This window comes from Podarcis muralis, chromosome 14 (genome assembly GCF_964188315.1).
Source record: "Podarcis muralis chromosome 14, rPodMur119.hap1.1, whole genome shotgun sequence".
In the NCBI taxonomy this organism is placed as follows: Eukaryota; Metazoa; Chordata; class Lepidosauria; order Squamata; family Lacertidae; genus Podarcis; species Podarcis muralis.
The window spans coordinates 39,233,038-39,258,638 of NC_135668.1; the positions used below are offsets into that span (position 1 = coordinate 39,233,038).

Sequence of the window (25,601 nt, forward strand, 5' to 3'; positions counted from 1 at the left end):
TCTGTCCTTTTTTAACACACTCTGGTCGACGATACCCAAGAGAAAGGCCTCTGGTTTCTTAGTAAAGGTGTATTTAAACACCCTTTTTTAATTCATTATATATTATATATATATATATATTACATTATATATATATTATATATTTGGGAGACAATATATAATGAACTGGCAAGGCCATTTCAGAAGAGCCAGATGAGGGGCTGGAGCTCAAGACAGTCACCAAGTCTTGGGACAGATTTCAGGGTTGGGGGTAGTGGTTAAGAGTATTGGATTAGGTAGGATCCCAGGGAGTGAAATTCACTTTCCTGTTCAACTGCAAAGCTCTCTGGGTTATATTGGCCAACTCAATAACCTACCTCACAGGATTGTTGTGAGGATAAAAACGGGGAGGGGGACGAACATACATGCCAACCTCCAAAATCCTTGGATAAAGAATGGGGTATGAATACAATAAATAAAATTCAACCCAACAGTGAAACCAGATGTAACACACCACCCAGAGTCTCAAAAACAGGCCCTCTTCCATGCTCTGGGACTATAGAAACTTTATCGTTACTGTCTCTTTAAGAAGAAGGGCGGAAGAGAAAGGGGCCGGACCGGGAGAGCGCGAGAGCTGCGAAGGGTCGTAAGAAAGACCAGCAGATTCGACAGGCTCTGCTCGAGGCGGCCGCACATAAGACAGGAGCGTCGAATCGGCTGCTGCTGTTTAGACCAACGTATTACCCGGAGTGTTGAGGACGGACCGTAGAGAAAAGGCAGCGCAACATACAGACATAAACTTCCGGTAAAAAGCGACGCCGCTGGTGGTTCCGCCGCAATTAGGCACCATAGAGAGCGCGAAGCAAAAGCTAGAATGACACGCATACACACACAAACTTCCGGTTGAGATTCACCGGCTTGATTGGGTTTCCGGTCCACATGCCTGGAGAGTGTCTTGGGGGGTCGCTGTTAGCCGTGGCATCATTTCTGCCCTTGGTGAGGCCTCGCCGGGGGGGCGGGGGAGGCGAGAAGGTGGGAACTTCTAAAGGCGGGAAGCGAGGGGCTGAGGCGTTTCTCCCTCACGCTGGGCGGTCCTGTTCTACACATCAGCGTGGGGATTAAGCCCCACTGAACTCAGTGAGCCTTACTTCCGAGTAGACGTGTCCTGGGTTCCTGGTTACGGTAATTTCCAGAGCAACAGCCGTGTTAGTCTTTTGCAGCAGCAAAAAGCAAAGCCCAGCGAAGAAATCTTGTGGCTCCTTAAATACTTAACGCGTTTACAGTATTTTGGCTTAAGCTTTTTGTGGTCGGCAGCCCATTTATGAGGGGCGTTCTGAGGTTGTGCTATAATAAATTTGTTATGTCTTTAAGGTGCCATAAGACTCATTGTTGCGATGCAACAATGCGCGTGGTAAATAAGGAGACATACGATTGTTGAATTGAAGAGTATTTGTTTTATTTGTTTATGTTATGGAAAATTTAATAAAGCATTAAAAAAAGAGAGAGAGACTCATTGTTGTGGTGCTAACCAGTGTATGTCTACTCAGAACTGGGTTCATTGGGGCTTATTCCTAGGTAAGCAGATAGAGGATTGCAGGCTTACACAATACCTACACAGGTGGGAGCATCCTGAAGTTTTGTACTTGCATGTTTATTTAGATTTTTAAAATCCCACTCTCCGCTCCCACAAGGAGGTCAGGATGTTGGTGGTTCTTATTACTTACTGTATTTATATCCCACTTTTTCCACCAAGGAACTCAAGGGTACCAAGTCAGACCATTTGTCCTCTATTGATGGGCAGCAACTCTCCACTGTTTCAGACTTTGAGTCTGTCCCAGCCCTACTTGGAGATTCTGGGGATCGAATCTGGAACCTTCCGCATACAGTGCAGAAGTTGTACCCCTGAACCATGACCCTTCCCACTTCTTCTGTTCAGGGGATAGTAATTATCAGCTCTACTTTCTCCAACCTTGGTGGTATTACTTATCGACCTCTTTGTTGTTTTCCAGAAGTGACCAGGATAAATGGATTCTGACTTGCTTCAAGTTCGCCATATAGTACAAGAAGCAATTGGCACCCTATCTGTTCCCAGAGATGGAGCCCAGATCTGTGAGACTTTGCGGACAATTAAGAGCTACCTTGGTGGAACCGAAAATCCACCCTCCATGAAAGAGAAAGAAGAATTTACTCGCAATCATTTTACTACCTTTCTGCAGTGTCTTATCAGTAACCTGAGTCTTGATTGGCTGGAGCAGTTCCAATCAGATGAAGATAAGGAGTTATGGGATTGCTTTTTCTTGGAAGGACCAGCAGACCAAACTTTTATGGTTCTTTTGGACACCATCATTTCTACAGCGTAAGCATGGCTACTGTCCTGTGATCTCTAATTCTAAAACTATTTTGTTTTTAGGATGCTCTCAGTTTAGAGGCCTGAATCCAAAGAGCCCAGTGCTAAAAGCACTTTTGCACATATAGGGAGACTGCTGATTTTTATTTTTGACAGCTGTCTCGCACTTCATCAGACGTGTGTGTTTTAAATCCCACTTGTAGGCTCAGTTCAGATGTGATTCGAAAATCCATTATTTGGTGCTGTGTGAGTTGGCATGGAATAAGCTTTGTGCTCATGCACTGTGTCTTCTCCCTCCTAGTTTGAGTCTGTTTGCCCATCTTAGGTTTCAAGGCAATTACAAACTGATGTAAGGGCAAACTAGTTTGCCACAAGCCATAGATGGAAGGCAATGCCAAGGGGCTGAGGGTGTGCCTAATCATTCAGCCATGGTTTGGCATAACATCTGAACTGAGTCATTGGCCTCATCCAGGCATAACTCTATAGCATGGTTTTGCATCATGAGAATGAGCATGGCTAAATCTTGGTCTCATGTGCCCTCCTCTTCAGCGTTCATGAGAAGATTGAAAGCTTCTCCTTTCCCTTTAAAACTAATTGTGGATCCCTGTATGTTCTAACTTAGGAACTGAGGTTTGTCTAACTGCGGTTACTTAAAACAAACAAGATTCAAAACAGTGTTTTTTAACTAGCTGCTGTTAGTGCAAACCATAGTTCACATGTTTAGAAGTAACAGGTGATTGTGGTTAATTCAAAAAACAAAAGCAAAGGGTTTTGATCTTCTCATACATGCCAAGAAGTACAGTGGTGCCCCGCAAGACGAATGCCTCGCAAGACGAAAAACTCGCTAGACGAAAGGGTTTTCCGTTTTTTGAGTCATTCCGCAAGACAAATTTCCCTATGGGCTTGCTTCGCAAGACGAAACATCTTGTGCGTTCTTGTGAGTTTGTTTCCTTTTTCTTAAAGCCGCTAAGCCGTTAATAGCCGCTAAGCCGTTAATAGCCGCTAAGCCGCTAATAGCCGTGCTTCGCAAGACGAAAAAACCGCAAGACGAAGAGACTCGCGGAACGGATTAATTTCGTCTTGCAAGGCACCACTGTAGTGAAGAGGAGAAAGAGCATGATCCCAAGACTCATTTTCCTAATACTGAACTGTAGTTTAGTGTTATTTCTGAACCTGGTAATTATTTCAATATACAATACTGCATGGATAGAACCCAAATATGCTTTTATTTTACCTCTCACTTTGCAAAAGTTACTATCATGATTGATCATAGTTTTATACCAAGAATACAATTTCTACACCACAAAAAAGTTTAAAATTTCCCTTTATAAAACAATGTAGACTTGACTATTTTGCCTAATTCACACATTCTTCGGTGCAATATTTTGGGCGTCACAGAATTTTGAATCCCTTAGTAAGGGATATCATCCTGAGGTTCAAAGAAAGGAGATGTGTGGTTGCAGGAGTTATACAAGAGTTATGGGATGAGAGTGTGGAAATAATTGTGGTGTGGATATGGTAGAGGAAGACTGAACTGCCATTGGTCAAGGATGCTATAATTCTTTCCTGTAGTTGTGTTAGATGTCCTTTAAAATTCCTTCCAGTTCTAAAGGTGGTAGCTAACATAAATTGATGTTCCTTAGTTGATTTCAATGGGTCTGCTTTGAGTATAACTAATGTTGGATACACCCTAAAATTCTATGATTCTAGAACAGCTTGATGGACATCTGTGAGTCCTCAATAAGCATTGCTTATATATTTTCAAGTCTTTGCCCACAACCAGGAATCATAGAAAAGTGTGGTTTAAAAAACAACCACCAGAATTGCAGGTGGTGATGTTATCTGTTGAGTTGCTTTTTCCTTATGAATTGAAAATAAAGGCAGAAAAATACCTTTCTATGCAGGCCCAGTTTCCGTCTGAATAAAGTCGTCGATGTGCTGGAGCAGTTCCTGCAGAGAGCTGGACTGTCTGCTCTGATGTGGGAAGTCTGCAAACAACAAACACAAGCTGGCCCTTCAGTGCTACAGGAGGCCATCCTCAATAAGGTGGCCTGTCTCCCTGATCACCTAGGCAACAAGCTCCAGGAAGAAAACCGGCCTGTCTTCTTCCCCCAAAACTACTTCCCGCTGCTTGGTGTGGAGATGGTCCAGGTGCTGGAGAGGATCTCTGATTCACTGCGAGGTGAGATTTCACAGGACCATCTGCTTCTACTGCTTCTGCTGCTGCACCTGCACTGACAGGCCATGGCTAAGAATAACAAGTATTTAAAACCAGTTCTGAAATTAGGGGAGGACAGAGGGAAGGGAAGGGGACCCTTAATGAAATCTGCAAGACTTGCCCCTGCTTCCTCCCAAGTTTAGCCAAACGACAGGCTTCCCCACAACCTTTTGGAAACAATAGCTAAGGAGGTGTCAGAAAATATAAAGGCGCCAGACTTTGCCTCTTGTCTTCCAAATAAAGCAGTTAACACAGGTGAAACTGGATGGCTGGTCTCAACCAAACCAAGCAATGCATTGCCGTTCAGATTGCTGTCCTCAGCCAGGTACATAGTTACAGAAACAGGAAGGATCCTAGCTAGTGACCATTGAATAGAGGTAGAGGACCAAATCATGTCCTTCCTTAGTCTTTTAAAATGGAAGCAAAAGGAACCCAACACAAAAGTTAGGGTGGAGGTAGCCTCTCCCCATTTGACTCCTGTAATTTGAGCACCAGACAAAACAATAACTTTATATCATGAACATACATTAGTATAGTAGGAGTATGCAAATACTTTTGAGGTTTTTGTTTTTTTCAGAATTCTTTGTTGTGGATAATTTTTTGTCTAGATACTGCTTGATGAAGAGCTCTGTGAAGACCAAACTTACAAACTGAACTTGGTCCAATAAACTATATTTGTATTTGGTGCCAACACAGTGATCACAGCTATCAAACTACATTGTTACTTAAAATAATAATCTGACACCTGTATATCTCTAGGTGCATGTGAATAATTAAAGGTAGAAGGTTGTGTGTGTGTGCGCGTGCGTGCGTGCGTGCGCGCAGTCCAACCAAAATAAAGCACATTTAAATCCCACTGTTGTCTTAGGCCTGAATCTTAGGCCTGGATAATTAAAAAAAAATCTTTTGCAGGTATACAGTAGTTTATTGATTTATATTGTGCCAGTGATGCAGATGGTGCTTTGCATCTATCTCTGGGTACACTGACCAGCTGTGGCTCTGGAGTTTTTGATGAGGAACTTTCCCTGCACCCCTGGAGTGGGTGGGCCTTAGTGGTTTGCTGTGTAATCAGCTGGGTCTGTGGTCATTCATGATCTCACAGAAATGGATTAGTCTTCCTAGCCTTGAAAGGAAGGCCAACCTATTTTGTGCAGAGCTGGCTTCTCTCAAACCTCATAACGAGGCTTTCATTGAGTAGTGAGTTTTATTCTTCTGAAAGGACTTTGTCATCCTCACTTGCATGGACCCACTTTTCATTCTTCATGTTTAGCTCACTAACAATTTGTTCTGGGTGTAAGCTTTATCTGAAGAAGTGTGCATGCACACGAAAGCTTATACCCAGAACAAACTTAGTTGGTCTTTAAGGTGCTACTGGACAATTTTTTTATACATAGCTCCAAGTTATTGACTTCCCCTGAGGACTTCCATTTCTATGCCAGTGCTCTGTTCATCTTCATGGAAGCTTTGCAGCTGGAGCTTCAGTCTCAGTTCTGTGATCTGACAGATCCATTGACTAATGTGGCTTTTCTTGTATTCCAGGTGGCTTGGATTGCTCAATCTCCTTTGTGTCCCAGGTGCTAGGGAAGGTATGCATGCATGGAAGACAAAGTGAGTGCTCTTTAAAGCTTGCAGTAAGCCATAACTTCCTTTCAACATGTCTGCTTTCAAAGCTGCTTTCTCTCTGCTCTGTCACTGGTTGAATCAAACTGCAGCGATTGATTATCACTTGATGTAATGATGCTTCAAAGAACTCCTGTGTAGGCTGGTTAGAGTATTGCAGCGGGTTGTGTGGTTCATATGAACATTTGAAGCAGCTTTATGCTGAGTCAGACCATCGGTTGATCTAGCTCTGCCTAGCAATCTGTCAGCAGCACTCCAAGGTCTCAGGCAGATTTTCCTCCCGCAGTCCTGTTACCTGAACTGAAGGTGCCGGGGATTGGACATGGGACCTTATGAGTACAGAGTATGTTCCCTACAACTGCTTCATGCACAGAGTCCCCAAGCTTGGCATATCGCAGGAGCTCATTTCACAAAAAACACTCACACTCATTCTGAAGATTTAAGTGTATGTGCCTAATGAAGTGTAAGAAATTACACCGTATCGTAAAAAGTATTTAGCTTCTTGAGTTACAACTCTATGAAGATTATTGTCTTATGAGGAGGTTGGAGTCTCTGGAACCTGGAAATATTAAGCAACTTGATAATAATAATAGTTAATAATAACAACAAATGATGGTTTTGGGCCACTAAGGAGAGAATTCCAAGAGAACTTTTAGCTTTACCAGATAACTTGATTTTCTGTTCCTGCCCTCTGCCCTCTGTCTTGCCCTCTTTTCCCTGCACCCCCACCCCATGGCTTGTGAAGTCATTGGGTGCTCTTGCACATCACAGTAAACCACGTGAGGAAGAGACAAGGAAAATCAGCTGGTATACATAATCAAGTTACCTGGTAAGGCTAAACCATGGTTTATTGTGGCGTGCATGAGCTGCAGTGAACCTTGGGTTCATGTGGTTCCTTCCCCCAGACTGGAGGTTAGCCACCTCTGCTATGATGAATTCTTAGAAACTGTCTAACCTATAAATGACCCGGACAGCCATGCTGGAAGAGGAACTGGATGCTGGATAAACAGGGAGCATTGGTTTGATAACCAGTTTTTCTTTTGTATTCTATGTCTCTCTTTAAATGACTTGATCTCAACAGACATGTTGAACACTTAAGACTGAGCGCTGCTTAAGAAAAGGCAGCTGCTATCGCTTTTGCAGCCACTAGGAGACAGACTTTTAAAGAACAATGTAATGGAAGGAATATATAATGCCACGGTTTACAGTGGCGAAGAACAATGTTATATGATGTGTGAAGGGCATTCTTATTAAAATGTTTTTAAAAGCTCTCCGTCTCGAAGAACAGCAGGAAAGAGCCCCCTCATCGCACCACCCAAATTATCTTAACTATTGGCCAAAAAAATAAATAAATAATGAAATAAAAAGGATGTTTGTTCTTCCCAGTGGCGTAGCGTGGGGGGTGCAGGGGGGGCCGCACCGGGCGCAACATCTGGGGTTAGGGCAAATCCATGGGTTAAGGGGCGCAAATCCACAGGTTAGGGGGCGCAAATCTACGGGTTAGGGGGCGCAAATTACTTGCCTTGCCCCGGGTGCTGACAACCCACGCTACGCCACTGGTTCTTCCCTTTCTGATTTCAAAGCAACTCCTTTTCTTCTTTTGGGATGCAGAAGAAATCCTGAATGTGTTGGTGTCCCATCTGACGGATCGTACCCAGTCTGACTGCATCTGGCAGAGGATATGCTGGCGACTGGTGGAGAGTGTGCCGGATCGCTGGGTGGAACCTGTGGTCTGCGGCTTTGTTCAGGCAGCATCAGGGTAAGCAGCCAAACCTCTGTGTGGAACGATGGGCGCATGTTATGCCTCCTTGTATCCTTGCAGCAGTTGAAAATGGTTCCCCCTGCGCTACAAATTAGATTTCCTTTCAGCCTGCTCAGCTGTTGAAGTTTGGAAAGGAGGAAGGCTTATTTATTTCATTTATTTATTTGTATGCCTCCTCATAAAACACAGCCCTTTGGGCAACTTACAATAAATGTCTCTTTAAAACAATCTGAATATAAAACCCTTAAAATATAAACTGAAATAACTACAAGAAAAACACAGGTCATAGCATCTCCAAGATGTAAAACACAGACTTAAAAACCGGAGAGAACCTAGCAATATAAGTTGTTTAGGTGGCCTGGGTAACGAGGAAGGTCTCTACCTGGCACTGAAAAGTCGACAGGGATGACACCAGGCAAGCCTTCCTGGGAAGGGAGTTCCATTACTAGGTGCCAGTACCAAAAAGGCCTTCTCTCTGGTGGTTGGCCATCTCTCTTTTGTCAGTGGGAGCACCCCAATACAGCACCTGAAAAGAATCTTAAAAGTTTGGTTAGGCAGAGGGTGGTCTTTCAGACATATTAGATTTGAGCAGAGAGACCTCTCTCTTGCTTTTATCTGCCCTTATAGGAGGGGAACTTGAATATTGCATATCTTGCTTTGCCAATACATTCCAGACTTCTGTTTGTGAATCATCTAGTCATGTAATCCAGTTGTGATTTTAAAACAGCACCGATTTAGAAGAAAGACATTCATGGTTGAAATGTTGTTTTGTCTGTATTGCTAGACCTGCCGTGCTGTCACAATTGTTGGGGAATTTGGTTGTCAAAAGCAAGAAGGCTCAATTTGTGATGACCCAGAAGATGCTGCTGCTTCAGTATAGCTACCCGGTGAGAGTCCTTGGATGTAATTAATCAGGAGGCAAGCATGTTTGTTGGGATGGCATTATATGCTATGTCTAAGATGGGTGACCTGTGTTTTTACAAGTTGTGATGTTGCGGTGCTTGTGCTCTTGGACTTGCAAGTACAAGTTTCAGGGTGCCCCTTCTGAGGCAGGTTTGGGGAAACGTGGGCCAGCAGCATCAGGAGGACATCACATTGGCTAACCCTGGTTTAAGGAAATAACCCTGCCATCCTGCTTTCTGACCATAAACCTGTAAATTGCATGCACCATTTTTCTTTTCTTCTAATTTTCTTTTACAATATCAACACAATGCATTTTGTAATGGTACCCTGAGCATATTTGTAAATTTTACAATTACAACAAATTGGTCCGCTATGAACATTCATTGTCAAGCTCATATTCCCATATAATGACCTGAACAGTAGGTCACCCGGTTTGCTTTATAGTTCATAGCTTACCGGAAGATATTGAGAGTGTTCCTTTCTCAAAGGGTCTGCCGTGATTTCCGTTGTTTGTCATGCGTATGAGCTCTGTGGTTTCATTAATACAGACTATGGTGCTCCAGAACCTCCTTGGATACCTAGCCCTGGACAACATGCGGCGTCTCTTACTGATCAAGGTAAGCAGGGGGACGGTTAGCAAAATATATTTCTATATATGTGTGAGAGAGATAACATGCAACTTGGTAAAGAGTTCATAGGAGTACCTTCCCAGCCCTGTTCTGTGTAATGTAATAAAAACACATCAGAACTAACTTAGAATGAAAGAGGAGTGACCCCAGAGCCACGGATCTTGCCAGCCTGTGTTTCACTCCTTTTCCGGGTGCTAGCAAACTAAAGGTTTAAAAGTGAGATAAATGGGTGGTCATTTCAGAGTAGCCTTTCTCTGTCAGTGGATGAGATCTTTTCATGAGGTTGGCTCTCCCACTCGTCACAAGATGCTGAATATCCTGTGCGAGAGAGGATTTTCTAGTTCTGGGGAATATTAGATGTTGATGGAGCACCATTGCACTGAAACCAAGTTGGGTTCTCCATCCTCACCTCTTCTGGTTTAGCTTGCTAGGGTGGGAAGAGGAGGCGATAATCACTAACCGGCTGAAAAAGTTGGTGGGATTGCAGATGCAGCCACGTGTTCCTTCCAGCAGATTGATGAGAATGTTGTGTTTTGGCTGCTCCAACTGGAGGGCAGGGGGGTTGTAGCTGGTACTGTTGCAAAGAAAGACACACACCCCTTTCTCCCAAGACATCCTGAGCCCTAGGAGCAAGGTCTGCACACACTGGTGGGACTGTCTCCCTGGAGCCCAACCCTTGAGAGGAGGCCTCAGATGGCAATTCAACCCAGATATGCAGGGCTAAGCTTTCTTAGTAAAGCACCAGGGCAGATGATCCAAAGACATTGAGAGTTTGTGCCTTGACTAAGAGGTTCTGTACATCTTACTCCTCCATGACCCTGCTGGTAATTGGGGAGTCTTCACACCCCCAAATTTTGCTTCTGGATAAAAAGGGGATGACGAGAGATCTTAACCAAGCTTTTAAGAGGCATAGGTCTGGTTCCAGCAGAAGACTTCCTCATACAAAGTGGAATTGGGTTCATTGGCACTTACTGCGAAGGTGCCTCTTCTGGTGGACGAAGGGAGTCGGTCACTGCTGGGTTATTATGCTAAGAGGCCCCAAAAGGAGGCTTGTGGGGACAGGGGCAGAATGACACGTTGAACCCGACACTTAGGTTTCTAACACAGGTTTTGAAAGAGCTGCTGGAGACCTGGGGAAGCAGCACTGCTGTGAAGCACTCCCCAGTGGAGCAGCAGCTGTACATCAGCAAGGCCATTCTGATCTGCCTCTCTCATCTGAAAGAAGCAGAAATACTGAACGACAGACAAGGTAAGGGAGAGAGAAAAGGACCAAGCTTGGGCCTCTGGGCCTCTGGGCCTCAAAATCTTCATGGTGGGAGCAGCAGCAATTGGTTGTATCCAGTGCCAGTCTTATTCAGTCTTATTCAGAGTATACTTATTGAAATGAAGAAGCCTAAGGTTGCCCTGTTCATTCTCTTCAGTGGGACTATTCTGCACAGGACCACCATTGGATAGAACCTATTATCTTGGTGTGAATGTCATAAAACTGCAGTTTATTGAGATGTGGTGAGATCAGTAGGATGTCTTGCCAATAGAGATCAACTGAGAAGTAACCCAACATAGGGTGTGATAGTCCACCTGTGGCAGCCTTCCCTAACCTTGAGACCTCCAGATGTTTTTGGCCTACAACTCCCATCAGACCCACCTAGCATGTGTGTGCTGGCCGGGGCTGATGGGAGTTGTAGGCCAAAGTATCCGAAGGGCTGTAGGTTGTTGAAGGATGTTCATGGGATGGTCATGTGCTTTGAGCTTGGAGTACTGGTGCAAAGTGTTGCTTATGATAAGTTATTAGTGATGGAAGATCACAGGCCTGTTAAGGATTTTAATTTTGACCCATGGGCAGAAACAGGCCTTTATCTGTGGATCATTGTGCAAATCAGCCAGTATGTACCGTGGATCAGTACCCAGCTGGGCTCTCCTGTTAACATTAAGGACTCTTTTTAAAAAAATAAAATGAGTGCAGATTGTGGGGTTGTCTTGTGTGGTACAGCAAGGTTCAAGAAAAGGCACCATATACATTGTTGAGTCTATGGAAAAGGAGAAAAGAAATGTATCTCATACTATTATGTTACATTGTATACTTCTTAAATATACAATTAAAATTCTTTATTTTTCTGTAAAAAACCAAAAAAGACTAGCACATTTATTATGAGTCTGCCTCATTAGATCCGTCATTCTTCGCAGTCCATAAAACGTTCAGAAGTAATACATTTTGTAGCCATTAAAGTGTTTTGTTTCTGTTTTAACCTGTGTTTAGTTGGCTACTCCTTTGAGTAGTGTACCCCCACCGCTAAAAGAAGAAGAAAAGGAAAGGTCAGCACTGTCTTCTTCTGCTTGCATTGGAAAGCCATAGCAGATGGTTCAAAAGATGCCGAAATATATATTTGCCCCGTTGTGGAAAGCACAACGCCTGCTTATCAGGTTTTAAATATGTCAGAGCTGGCTATTGTGCTTTTTGCTGAATTTGCCTGGTTGCCTTCTGCTTGTCCTTCCAGAGCTACTCACAGTCATGATGGAAGGGATGAAGTGTCACCTGGACAGCAACTTGCCAAAGATCCGCCATATGGGGATGGTTGTGGCCGAGTGCGTCAGTGCCAGGGTAATGTCTGAAGGCCCCGCTCTGAAATTTCAGGTGAGCCAGCCAAGTGAACTTTCTGTAGTGTTCTGTTGTGGCAGGGAAAAAATCCATTAAATATGCTAGTGGAATATACCTTTGGTATTGTGTCCCAGCTTCTGCCATTTAAAATTGTTGTGTGTATATGTTTGTGTGTGTGACGGAGAGAATGGTTCTGTTTAAATATAATGGGAAATCAGGATTTCCCACCATGTGAACAAGTCTGTAGGAGCCTTTGCCTCTAAGGAGGAGAGCGCAAACTTTTGCTTCTGCTTTTAGAAAGGCAACATCTCCTTGTTAGGTCCAAACTTGAGGGACTGGTTTGCAAGACTGTGGCTTCAGATCCTGGCTTTTTTTTCCTGAAACCACAGTTGAAACAAACCATGGTCTTTCAAATCAGGTTGTAATGGGCAACTGTGGATTGTTTCAAAAATGGAAGCAAAACCTTATGTCTCGTTGTGGTTGTACAAGAGGCCAGGAGGGAAAGTATGCAAGTGTGAGGCTTGTTCATTCATTTAGCACGAAACTGTGGTTTCCTGTTATGTCTGAATCCAACCAACATTTAGTCGAGTCTGGCCTTGCTTTTCAGCAGGCACCTGTCTCTTGTTACAAACCTTGCAGGTCAACCTGTTTCAACCATTTTCTGAGGTGAAACAACAAGCGCCATCCCAAGAATGGACTTAGTAAATCAAATTATGTCTGCTACTTGCCTTTATGCAAGAACCAACCTGTGTACTAGTCCCCTTATTCTATCTTAATGTTTTGCTTTGTTCTCAATGTGTTAGTATGAAGAAGATGATGAGATCAGAGATTTAAAGACCTTGCTGATTCAGAGGCCAGAGCAGATTCCTGAGAGTGATTCCCAGAGCATTGGGTAAGTTTTTTAGACTCCTTCAGCTTCAACTTGCACTGCCTGCTTCTTGTCATTGTTTTCTCTGCTGGAGACTTTGGCCTACTTAACACATAAAGCTAAACCATAGTCAAAATTAATCTGCGTTAATTTGTGTGGTGCTAAAATACACTTTGTTGAATAAGCCAGGATTATAAACTGGTTTGATCTAACCTTGTTCCAACAAAGCATGGTTTAAGCTAACCACAGTTTGTCCCTTTCAAATGTAATCATAAACTGTGTTTGATTTAAAATAGGAAGCAGGTGTTCCCAGACCTCTCACCATGGCTATGCCAGAGGAGGGGGGGAAAGGGAAAGATCACATGAGCCAAGAAGCTCTCTGCTGCACTAAAACATGATAACTAAAAACTAAAGCATTCTGTGCAAATAGGATCTTTTAGTCTACAGAACAGTTTTCTTATTTCTTTGTAGAACTTCAGGACATATCTTCTGACGTTTTTAGCACCCAGGCTAATTTGCAGCATGTTTGTATAATAGTTAGGTTTTCACTTGTTGTTGCACCTCTTTCCTGTTATCAGCATAAGCAAGACTTTTCCCTCAGTTGGTAGGAACTTTTTTTCTTTTCTTTTTTTGCTGCTGCAGGAACAGCAAACCAGCCATGACACCAGGCACTGTTCTGAAACCTAGTGTGAAACCACAGCCAAGTGCTTCTGAAGGACTGGACCAGGGGGATGACTCTGAGCTTGATAGGTATGTGGGAAAATGTTGTTGCCAAGCAAGAAGATAGATGCAATGTAGGATCTTCACACTGTATGCATGAATCGAAGCTCATTTGAGGAAGGATTTAAATTTGTTTCTTTTTCAGCGATGATGACCTCGTTCCGTATGACATGTCAGAGGACAAAGAACTGAAGAAGACCAAGGCTCCCACCTACATCCGAGACTGTATTGAAAGTAAGTGATAAGGGATAAGACTGTATGAAGTCCATAGCATTGTTCACATGACACACTAAACCATAGTTAGCGTGACAAGAGCAAGTAAGAATGAGCCGCAGTGAGCCATGGGCCTTCAGACTTCCCCTTCCCCTCCCCTCCTCTCATTTGACCAGGAGAAACAATTTGGAAGCATTTGTTTCCACTTTTGCTTAACTGCATTGTCCAGACCAGCAAACTGTGATTGACACGAACTGGATAGTTTCATTCAAGCAAACATCAAACCATAGTTACTGAAGCTGGCTTGTTTAAACTAACCATAGTTAAAATTAACGACTGTTTCTGGTCTGTACAGCATAGCAAGCTGTGGTTAATCAGATACAGAAGCAAAAGCTTTGGAACTCCTTGGAGGAAGAGAGGAAGTGTGCCATGTGGCTTTATCATGGTTGTTCAAGTTGTGCAAGCCTATGGTTTAGTGTGACATGTGACCTAGCTTTCTGGGATGTTTTGTTTGTTTCTATCCCACCTTTCATCCCAGAAACTGAGGACGCCGCAGTGGCTCTCAACATGTGTTGTGTTTCCTGGTTGAAGTAAACACATTTATTGCCTGTGAAACATCCTGTGGCTTTTCTGTTGGGCTGACACATTCTATGCCTTATTCAGAGCCTCCTGCACTTCTTTACTATCTCCTGTCTCCCAGACTAGGGCAAGTCAACATGGTGCCTAACTAATGGGGCTGGACTCCAATTCCCATCATCCCCTAACCATCGCTCATGGGCTGATGGGTGTTGGAGTCAAGCAAATTTTGGAAGGCACCTCATTGGCTACTTTTGTCCCAGACCTATCTGTGAAAGACCGCCACAATTATTTGCAAACCCAAATCTTTCAGTTTAAAGCATATGATTGCATGAACTTTCTGCATAACGTATATTCCTGATACAGCATTAACTTGACTGGATAACTAGGAAGTCAAATGCGAGCTTCCTTCTCCTCTTTTCTTTCTCTCAGTCCTGACTGGTCCCGAAGATCCGGACAAGTATGAAGCCACAATGAGCACCCTGGAGACTTTGATCCGAAGGAACGTGGCAGCTGCACGAGAAGTAAATGTGACCTGTGCCTCTTGGTTTGATCTTGATTCAGCTTTAGAGATAACCCATGAGAACTTGTTGGGGCTCAGGGGCTTGCCCTTGACGAGTGAGAAATACAGGAGGGTGGTCCCCTTTGCCATTGGAAGGCAATGACAGTTCTCTGTAGTTCTGGTGGCGGCAGTTGACTTCTTTGCTGTCCAAGGCAAAATAGCATATTTGGGGTGTGAGGGAGGAAGGCGCAGTTAGGACTTTAGATCATACATCCCCAAACTCGGCCCTCCAGATGTTTTGGGACTACAACTCCCATTATCCCTAGCTAACAGAACCAGTGGTCAGGGGCGATGGGAATTGTAGTCCCAAAACATCTGGAGGGCCGAGTTTGGGGGTGTATGCTTTAGATGATTTCCAGTTGCTCTGCACATTCGTTGAAGCTCCTTGGCAGCATAATCAGTCTAGGCAACCTTGGTGATCTCTTGAACACCCATCTTAGGGTGTCATGGTGGCAGCAAGAGATGGGGTATGGAACTGTCATCTCTTCCCTGCCTCCTGCAAACTTTTTATTACACACGATGAGACCAGCTGACTCTCAGCTTGACCTGCCTGAAACATCAAGCCTCTTGAACGGCTGAGACTTCAAAACACACACATACACTATGGTATTTTTGTGCAGGTGAGCGTGGAACTGGCAAAGGTCCTGCTGCATCTAGACGAGAAGAGCTACATAGAAGGCTTTGTGGGGCTTCGTCAAGGCGCTCTGGTGGCCATCGCTGTCACAGACCCAACGCCAGTGAGTCCTTGTGCTGTCTTTGGTTCTGACTGCAGGGGCTGAGGAGCTGCAGCTGGCCTTTCTTAGCCAGGCTCGGAGAGGGCCGTTTGAGAAGCTAGCTAAGGTGCTGGTAAGACGAGGAGATTGGTAAGGTGGCACTAGGTGGACAGGGAAAGCATCTTGCTAGGAAGGAGAAGGAAAGCCATGGGTGGAAGCACTGGAACAGGAGCGGTCTGTTCCTCTGCCCTCTTTCCTCTGCCCCTAGTTTGCCAAATTCATGGGGCAGCTTGTTAAGACTAAGGAGCCACAGAACAGCTCTAAACTCACCTTTGTTTCCTGTCGCCTAGGTGGCCCAATTTCTGACCTCTGAGTTCTACTCCCTGAACTATAGTCTCCGCCAGCGCATGGACATCCTGGATGTAAGTGGCCCTTTTCCAGCATATTATAAGCAAGCCTTGCAAGAGGTAGTGTTGCATTGCAGCTAAGAGACTGATTTACCTGTCGGAAGCTCCCCAGTTCATCCCTCACCTCTGCCATGAAGTTGTGTACATGTGAAGTGCTGACTCCCGCATCCCTTATTTTGCTATTGTAAATGGTTTATTGTAGTTTGAACGATGCTCTGTGTTTTATAGAGTAGAATGCACTGCACCTCCAGGCTAGAAGCACCTGACAGCTTCTTGTCTATTCACTCAGGTGCTGGCCAGAGCAGCCCAGGAACTCTCTCAGCCCTTTTCTCCTAAAGCAAAGCAACTTCCTAGTCTGAAACAGCCCAGCATCCAGATCCTGTCTAGCAACAGCTCTTCTCCAGATTGGCAAAAAGTTGTGGATGAAAGGATCCGAAGAAAGACCAGAAGGTTTGCAAAGGTGAAGCCAGGAAATGCAAAACTGCCTTGAGCTGCAGCAGGGTCACATCAGTGCAGACAGACGAGCTGGTCTTGTATTAAAGGGCTTAAGGGTCTCCCACTCCATCCAAAAATATGCTTTTCTGTTTAGTTCAGGCTTCCCAAACTTCTGGTAATGGGAGGGGCCATACATTCACCTACCCCATGTGGAGAGGAATTCTCTCTTTGTTCTGAAGGCCTTCATAGAAACTTCCTTTACTCAGCCCAGGAGAGACAGCAGCCCATGTTATTAGGGTCTTGTTTGGTCGGCTCTCCTCAGCTTTCAACCCCCACCCTCCATGTCTATAAGTTATAGACCTGTCCTTGATCTCTCCTGATAGGGCTACATTGGTGGAAGCACCTTGAGAGCTCTATCCCTGATCTGGTCAAAGTAACAATTAACAAATTAACAATTATATTAACTCCTGTGACCCGTGGCTCCTTCTTTACCACTACTCCAGCATAGAGATTGTTTGCCTTAAAGAACCAGTCAACACAGCTATGAAATGCTTAGCATACTTTTTATTTCAAAAGCACACCTTGTTCCAGGAAAAGAAAAGCTATAGCATATTCTTATTTTCATCCTGGGATGGGCCTCCTGCCTCTGACGGTCATCTCAAGAGAGGACAACTTTTCAGTCCTATCTCCCGTCTTTTATTGCCTCCATATTTCCTTCCCACGGATCTGTGCCATAGAAAGTGATGCAGTACAATCACATTCCACAATTTGGTCCTGCCCTCCACCACCAAACATCACCCCCCCCCCCGACATCACTTGTTTTTGAGTTAAGCTGATACCACCTGAAATTCAGAAATAGTTCAGCCTTTCTGTGGCTGAACTTGGTCATAAGATGTTGCATTGCTAACCACAAAGGTGCTTAAGCATTTCAAAGGAAACTTCCCCTTTCTTACTTATGGGCAAATGGCAACACATTTCATGTTTTAGACACCCAGTGCCCTTTAAAACTGATGCTAAGCTGATTAACTATGTTTCCAAGTAATCAAAGCATTACCGTGGATCTGGATTGGCATGTCTGAAATTCATAGAATCATAGAATTGAAAGGGACCCTAAGAGTCCTACAATGATCCCTCACAAGGAAAACAGATTGGTCTGTTTAAGGGGGAGTTGAACAAAACATTGCATCCATGAAGCCTCTTCTGGGGTCTTCGTCAAGTCTCACTTGCTAGTGACGGTTCTCCTGCCTGACCTTTCACTTTGTTTGGAACAGGGCCAGTCCCAAGCAAAGCCACCATCTGCCCCCAACAGATTTGGTCCAGTTGCTGGTCATTTCTTTTTCCCGCTGCTTCGGAACTTTGACAGGTGAGGCCATTTGCATTTGCATGTCCCTAGGGCTGTGTTGTGTTATCAGAGGCATGCATGGAATACATCTTGAATATCTCCTGCAACAGTACCCATTATATTCGTGGCTGAAATTTATCTCATTGCAAAAAAAGTAAGCTAGCAATCAACCAGGTGTGTGATTCAGGTTTGGTAGGTGCTGGGCTGTTTGTCTGTATTCCATGTTAATAAATGCACCAGGCATTTATATTTAAACAAACAAGTGGTTTAATTTAAACAGAGTACAGGACTTTTTCTGTCTTTTTATTTTGCCACTCCCAACAGCTCCAAGAGCCAGAACAGTCCAAACTCTTTAAAAAGACTAAACTGTAGTTCACCTTTTCATTTGCAGGAGTGCTGCAGCAAAAATGTCCAAAGGGTGCCTTTGCACCCAGGTCCTTGGCTCCTTTTGGAATAGCTGCATGTCTGTTTTTTTCTGAAAAAGAAGGCTCTGTCTTGGCTCCTGGAATTCGGTTCTCTTTAGCAATAGCAGAGGGTGCCTGGTGGAGAACAACTGTTCTCAGCTTTTTGTAAATAGCAATTAGGATAGGAGCTGGGAGCTGCAGTTTAAGACCAAGGCTTGCTGCTTCTTCTCCTTCTCTTTAATAATAATAGTAATAATACAGTAATAATAATAATAATAATAATATTTTTTAACAAATAGAACAAATTGCTGTCCCAGGAAAACGTGTATCTCAGGTGTCAGAAGTGTGTCTTCACACAAAGGAAACCAATGAAGGTTCCATATATACACCTGGGGGGGGGGAATTCCCCAACCTAGGAGCTGCCACAGAGAACGCCCTCTCCCACCTGGACCAACTCCCTTCCCAAAACTTTTGAAGGCAGTGGAACTACCAAGTGGCTCCCTTTGCTGATCTTAAAACCTGAGGGGGTTTGTAGGGAAGGATGCCATCTTTCAGAGCCAGTTAGAACATTCTCCCTCTCTCCTTTCCAGGCCACTGACCACCTTTGACCTTTTGGGAGATGATCACCTGGTTTTGGCCCGGCTGACACACACCCTGGCAATTCTGATGTACTTCGCTGTCAACACTGTGGTGAGGATACTAGATAGGCCCTTCCAAAGTACCTGAGAAGTGCACAGTTGCCTGTGTTTGGCTTTTGACATGCTGTGGCATCCCATCTTTTGCCAAAAGGAGCCAGTGAACATTTGCTTTGGCGGACAGGATGTGAGGGGGTGAAGCACATGGTGTATGCAGGGAGTTTTTGAAATTGTGTAGTCTGATTTTGCCTCTGAATTAGCAGAGACCCTTTGGTTTCAGGCAGAAGAAGCTGCTCACCTCTCCATGCTTCACTCTGTAACTACCACTGGCTCTGGGACTTTGCTTCCCTCTGCCCCTCTAAAATCAGGGTGGGAAAGTTGTGGCCTTCCAGATGTTGCTGGACTGTAGCTTCCATCTTCCCTGACCACTAGCCATGCTTGCTGGGGCTGGGAGCATCTGGAGGGCCACAGCTTCCCTGCCCCAACTCCAAAAGCCAGGTGCTCTCAGGATTCTACATAAGCTGCTTGGTTTCGGAACTGTAGCAATAGCCAGCAGACCTAGCGAATGAAGGTGGGTGGAACGTCCACTCTCGACACAGCTCTTAGTCACTGTTGCCTTCCCATTCTTCAAGCACTAACATACCCAATGGCCTCCCAAGATCGAGTCCTTTATCTTTGATTGGGTCACTTGTAATTTTAAAAAATAAATCCAGATTCCTTGGCCTTGCAAGCAACTCCATAATGTGTTCAATAGGGAGATATCCCGGTAAATACGTATCCCACAAAATAAAATAAAAAAACACAATTTGACAGTTTATTTAAACTTCAGATGTGATGCTCTTCAGTTTTTAAAATGGATGTCAATGTTTCTTAAATCAGTGCATGCCGAGTTTCCCCCACTATGCTCCACCTGCAGGATGTGGCGATTCCCCTGCCTCCGCCCCCAGGTACAAAGCAGTAGTGCCTTCGGTTGTGGATGAGCCACTGTTTCCATTCCTGGTCTCTTAATGTTTGAAGCCAGGGCAGACTTTCTGAGGGAGAGAGGAGGAGACTGCTGATCTCAAGCAATAGCCAGCAGTACCGTTAACAGATGGCAAATTGGCTTTTCAGTACAATTCTATACCTGCCTACAAAGGAGCAAGTCCCATTGAGTTTGGTGGGGCTTACTCCAAGGAAAGTGACTATGGGATTGCAGCCTTTGCTTACTGTATCTTTACCATTTGGATTTTCTGCCTCAGAAAGCAAAATACCCGAGGCTACCCATGCAATGCATCTTCCATGGATCCTGATTTGTGTGTCTTCTTCAGGTAGCATCTGCAATGGGGAAGGCACTGCTAGAGTTCGTCTGGACCCTGCGCTTCCATGCAGACACGTGAGTTCTTGTGAGCATTGTGGTGGCAGTGGTGGGGTCCCTCTGCACCCAAAGCCAGGCAACCCAATCAAGTGGGGGAAGGAGTTTGTTCTCTTCGTCCCATTCTCGCCCTTTGGGCCCCCCAGTAGTACCAAGATGCCAGAGCCAGGTGGGGAAGAGAAACAGCTACAAAAAGGGAAAGTCAGGTTGACTAAAACTGAGGCTAAGAGAGCGTTTCAAGTCACACTGCCCTCCTCAAGTTCTTGAACGAGTCAGCCATTTTCATAAGCAACTTTCCAATGTTTGAATGTGAATGTGACGCAATCTCAGGCATGAATATGTCATCGTTATTATTTTTATTAATATGTCCCCTATTTATTTAAACGAATTTAAATAAATAATTTGTTAGTTGCTTTTTCTTGCCCAAGGCAACTCCCAAGTAATCCACAACCAAACAAACACATGAACAAATCGTGTATAAACGTAGACGTACTATGGGCAAATTTAACAATATTTTGAATTCAGTTTTATAAACAAATGTATTAGGTTAAATGTAGGTTAACTACAGTGACAATCTTGTAATGTTTATAAGTTCTGGGTTTTTAAAATATTCCGTATGGGTGTTAGTCCCCCCCCCCCTTTTTCTTCTCCCACGTTTATGTCTTGTTTTGCCCTGTGCAGTCTCTCTCCCTCTCTCTCTCCACACAAAAAGAATAAATTTTAAAAACCCATGTAGATACATTAAAACCAAGGAGGGGAAGAGGAACATCCCACCCATACTCTAGGAAAGCAGCGTTAGCTACAGCTTTCTTGGTGCTGTTCTTTACGCTCCAAAGAGCAACTAGAAGCTGTGAGTGGGACAGAAATCTCCTGAGTTCAGCTCTGGGTAACTCTAGGTGCAATTCAGTTTGGTGACTCCAGCAGAAAAATGAAGCTAGCAAAGCAGAAGGCGGTGTCAAGGCCACCAGCTATCAGTTGGGTAGGGATGAGATTCCTTCCTGCTGGCTTTCACAAGGGCACTCCTTTTCCCTGCAGATATGTGCGCCAAGGGCTTTTGTCATCTGTCTCTTCCACACTCCTGAGTGTCCCTGCTGAGTGCCTTCTGGAGGACATGACGGAGGAGCTTTTAGAGACCCAAGCCTGGCTGGCAGGTGAGAAGTCACTGTGAGAGCAGGCCATTGGCAGGGGTTGTGTTGAGGTCAACCCTACTCTCACTCTCTGATATTGGCGAGAGTCAGAGAAGCTACATCCCAGGCTGGAATTTCTCTGTCCTTGTTCCCCGTGTGCCAGTTCGGTCATGTGAATGCGTCTGTCTTCCTGAGGGGTGTATGGAAGTGGGGAATTCCACTGGGCCATTTTTCTCAGTGCCCTCCCACCCCCACCCCCAAGCAAAGGAGGATACAACCAGCCTCCAGTCAGGAGAGGGCAGTTGAGCGTCTCCTGCGTGCCCAGAAATGCATGAGGATTGATGCAGCCTGACTCAGATTTCAATGCTGAAGGGGCGAGTTGCCAGGAATCAAGTGCCACATGTCCTAGATAAGCTCAGAAGCCTTCCCATTTCTGCCCTGGGTTGCTTTCCCTCACCATTTGGATCCTGAGAGTGAGCTTCCCACGGGAGCTGGAGAGGATGTGACACCAACACAGCTAGTCTTTGATCCCTGGACTGGCTGCTAGAAATCTGTGCCCTTAAAAGGGAAAAGGGCTGCCATGGAGCCTAAAGATTCCCTCTTTTCCCAGGCCGAGGTGTGTGTGGAGGAATAGGCTTTTGCTGTCCTTGAGCGTAGCCTGCTGAGCAATGAGTTGAGGCTAGCCTGAAAGGAGACGGGATGCATGGTCTTGGGCTGATAACGCTCAGGAGGGCAACTGGACAGGTGGAGAAGAGTCTTCCTGGGCTGGTGCTAAAATCCCATATCCTCCTAGGCAGATGGAAAGTATTGTGCAATGTGAATAGGGTAGGATTTGCATACGCAGTCAAGGTGCGGAGGGGCAGAGTCATCACATATTTAAACATCTCTCCAACCATGATGACTAGAAACTTTGGTTTTGTGGGTAACATGTTGCTTGGCTCATGAAGCGCTATAGGCATATGGAAAGGGAAGGCAAGAGCTAGTGGCTTAGAAAATTGGGATAGCACAGAGGTTTTGACTTTTATTTCTTCTACTGGGCTAGCCATCTGCTTCCACGGTGCACAATCTCTCGTTAAATGAGCCTTTGTTACGTTGGGGCAACTGCTGATGTTAATCGTTTTGGACCGCAGGCTGCCTTCAGAACTGTGTTCCATTCTGTCATTTTATAAATAGAGGGGGGCTATCTGAGTGAGTCATGTACCCAGACTGACCTAGTGCTAGGCTTCAAGCGCTTAGCTTGTGCGCACAGGATTTCCTCCCACAGACTCGCCACTCTTTCAGGCTCCCCTCTGCTCTGACATCCTGATTTCCACTTTGCAAGACTGTTAGAAATATAGAGCTGCCAGCCACCCCCTCCCTCCCCCTGGTACAGTGCCTATTAGCTGCCTAGCAAGCAGAAATTCAGTAGCTGAAATTTATTCTGCCCTGGCATCTGTGTGTCGGGGGGAGGGAATGATTCGCCTGCTGCATTTCTCAATTCTTAATATATCTGCAGCTGTTTAAGGTACAAAAACCTAGCCAGAACAAGACCGGCAAGCCGAGTTGATGGCCGTATAGCGCAGTGCTTAAGACAAGGAATGATGCAAGTGCCACACCAGATGCTAACTTTTCTGTATGGTATGAGGACTATTTGTCCTTCACAGTACAAAGAAGTGCATACCTCGTTTCATAAAGTTGCCAGCTGATAAAAATGCAGCTGTACAAAGTGGCTTATTGCTGCTCATGCATTGTGCAGTTGGAAGCATACCTCTGACTATGATGGCAGAAATTTCTTTCACACACGGATAGGTGCATGCCTGAAATGGCTTTGTGGAAGTCACCACTTCACATAAAGTTTTATGCAAAATGTGGATTTGTAAACTTGAGCTGGGTTTGTGTGGGAGTCAGGCTTTAAATTTGTCCTTTAAAACTAGTTTAGAGGTAAAGAATCTGAAATACTGAGCCAAAAAAGAGCACGTTCCAGTGTTCCCTCATTTACTCAGTGTTAATACTCCTCCAATCTTTACTTGGTCCTGTGGTTAAAGAAAACAGACAGCTGCTGCAACTTTATCTTGCCAGCACCTAGTGCTGAGATGTTTTGGTTACACGGGGTAACTGTGTAAAAAAGAAATGTTGCTAAATAAAGTTTGGTCTAAAATCAAACAAGCTGGATATTTGGAGAGCTGGGGTGGGGATAACTTCCTTTTATTGTTCCTTTACTGAAGCACACTTGACAGTTCAACTAGTGCTTTACAGGGATTTCCTCGAGCCATTCTTTCCTCTCCTCTTGTCTGTCTTTTCCTATTTTCTGCAGATGTTGCAGAGAAGGACCCAGATGGTGACTGCAGAAGTTTGGCACTGCAGAATCTGCTGCTGATGGAAAACCTGAAGAAAAAAACTCTTGAAACGTGAAGGAGGGCTTGATGATGGAGATGCCCTTTGCCTGCCCTCTGTCCAGCTGGTGGCTCAGAATCTGCCCTGTCTCTGCTTGGAGGACAGGAATGGAAGGAGGACACTGAGCTGTAAGCCATAGACAGGTAGCTTAACATCTGGGCTTGGTAGCAGAGGGTAGTTGAGTATACATTTGTTGTTGGTCTGTTGGTAGAGAGGTGTGCTGGTGGTGCTGCTTTTCTGCAAACACACACTTGTGTGTGCATAGGCTGACACTGTAGCCAGGACAGGAGCAAAGAGACTATTTACTCAGTGTTCTTGAACCAGGTTAATATGAGTATGCTGCAAAGGAAAGGATCTAAGCCAGCTCCTAGAACCTGTGTGTTGTTCGTCTCATCTGAGCTCTGGATAGAGCATGGGCTATTTTTGACTTTGGGTCCTTACTGGGTATCATGCATTAACTTCTGTTTGACTTTTGTGCATGACTGCAGTGGCCAATGGGACTCAACAGCAGGACTCTATTGACTGATCGGGTCTGATAAAATGGCTTGAAAGTGCTGTTAACTCAGCCTAAGATGTTCACTAAACAGAGGACTGGTGCACAGGTCATGTGGCTCATCTGCCAGGAGCAGATGAAGTCATTTCTCCTGGCACTATTTCACACACACTGCAAAAAGCGCACTCTTAACTTGCACTAAATGCGATTCATTTTCTGCAAAGTAACCAAGAGGAGAAGGGGGTGGGGTGAGGGAAAATGGAAGTCATGTTGGATGCTCTGTTTGATTACATCAGATTTTCAAACAATGTGTTATGATGCTTACATCAAGGTCTGTTTTGGCCCAAACCTCTTGGTCTCTTCTCAAGACATTTGTGTTTCCCAAAAATGTAATAAAAGTACTAAAATACCTGAAAGTGGGCTAAAAACAAAAATGGCTGTCTTAAACTATACATATGTTTACCACTACTAAGAGATGCACAAACCTCAACAATTGGGCAGTGCATTCCAACCATAACATCTTGGAAAAAGCCAAGCATACAATATAGCTTAGAAACTGGCTTTCCACCAGTCTATTTACCCCTAATAAAATGAGGCAAGGCAATCCTTTGGCTCTTTTCTAACAGTGCAGGAATAGAAGTTACCATCTTACAGGGACCAAGCTCAGAATGCTTAGGAAGCCTCTGCTTCATCAGCCACTTCGTCTTCCACCCCTTTCTCCTCCATGCTGTTGTGACGAACCCTCTCTGGGGCAGTGTTTCGGCTCAGAGGAATGCCCAGTCCCCTGTGGACTGCCTCCATAGTCTGTTGGCTCACATAGTAATTGAGGTTTACGCAGGGAATCTTTTTCCGCAACTCTTCTAGGTACCGGTAGGCCTAGGGAGAACAAAAGTATGTCCTAGTCAGGGGTTGTTCTCACATGAACAGAATGGTAAAACGAGCTAAAAAATCTACCTCCAGGTGACTGTGGCACAGACAAGCTATTTTAAGCTCAGACTGTAATCCGTTATCTGCTTATACTGGAACAGTGCAATCATAACCACAGATTTGAGTTGTCTTTGGGAAACCATATCCACAGGTTTTCAGCATTTGACTAAGGAGTTTTCTAATAGCTATACCAACAGCAGAAGGGTTGTGAGATGCTGGCTTTCATTAGCTGTATGAGTGATTCCCAAGGCTCCATAATATATAGAATTTGCATTCCTTCATGATCATATAGCTACAACCTGCATTAAAGGGCTGGAAGCCAAGAGACAGACTTTTTAAAGAAGTTACAGTGTATAGGTAGATGTTACAGAACTGTTAGCAGTACTAGTTGGGAAACCTGG

The 25,601-nt window shown here is 44.6% G+C and overlaps 2 protein-coding genes across 12 annotated transcripts in view; one reads left to right on the forward strand and one right to left on the reverse strand.

The window, feature by feature from the left end:
* The first annotated feature begins 677 nt into the window (after positions 1–677).
* TELO2 (telomere maintenance 2) lies at positions 678–24,689 on the forward strand. Of its 9 annotated transcripts, none has more exons than XM_077918474.1 (21): positions 678–784; positions 1,989–2,335; positions 4,231–4,508; positions 6,084–6,152; positions 7,776–7,923; positions 8,711–8,813; positions 9,378–9,446; positions 10,566–10,707; positions 11,954–12,090; positions 12,858–12,946; positions 13,565–13,672; positions 13,788–13,876; positions 14,864–14,955; positions 15,614–15,730; positions 16,057–16,128; positions 16,403–16,573; positions 17,820–17,911; positions 18,885–18,984; positions 20,237–20,301; positions 21,316–21,431; positions 23,701–24,689. In XM_077918474.1, exons 2-21 carry the CDS (start codon positions 2,004–2,006, stop codon positions 23,796–23,798), a joined length of 2,487 nt encoding a protein of 828 aa, XP_077774600.1. In that variant the 5' UTR covers positions 678–784; positions 1,989–2,003; the 3' UTR covers positions 23,799–24,689. The 9 variants fall into 9 exon arrangements, with proteins under 9 accessions (XP_077774600.1, XP_028562122.2, XP_028562127.2 ...); XM_028706289.2 differs by lacking the exon at positions 678–784 and adding an exon at positions 817–975; XM_077918473.1 differs by lacking the exon at positions 678–784 and adding an exon at positions 859–1,011.
* The window catches only part of IFT140 (intraflagellar transport 140), an 87,784-nt gene continuing 85,758 nt past the window's right edge, over positions 23,576–25,601 (reverse strand). For all 3 annotated transcript variants that reach the window (XM_028706287.2, XM_028706286.2, XM_077918472.1), the window contains exon 30: positions 23,576–25,149. In XM_028706287.2, the coding sequence (XP_028562120.2) occupies positions 24,946–25,149 (204 nt within the window). In that variant the 3' untranslated portion in view covers positions 23,576–24,945. The remainder of the gene's footprint in view (positions 25,150–25,601) is intronic.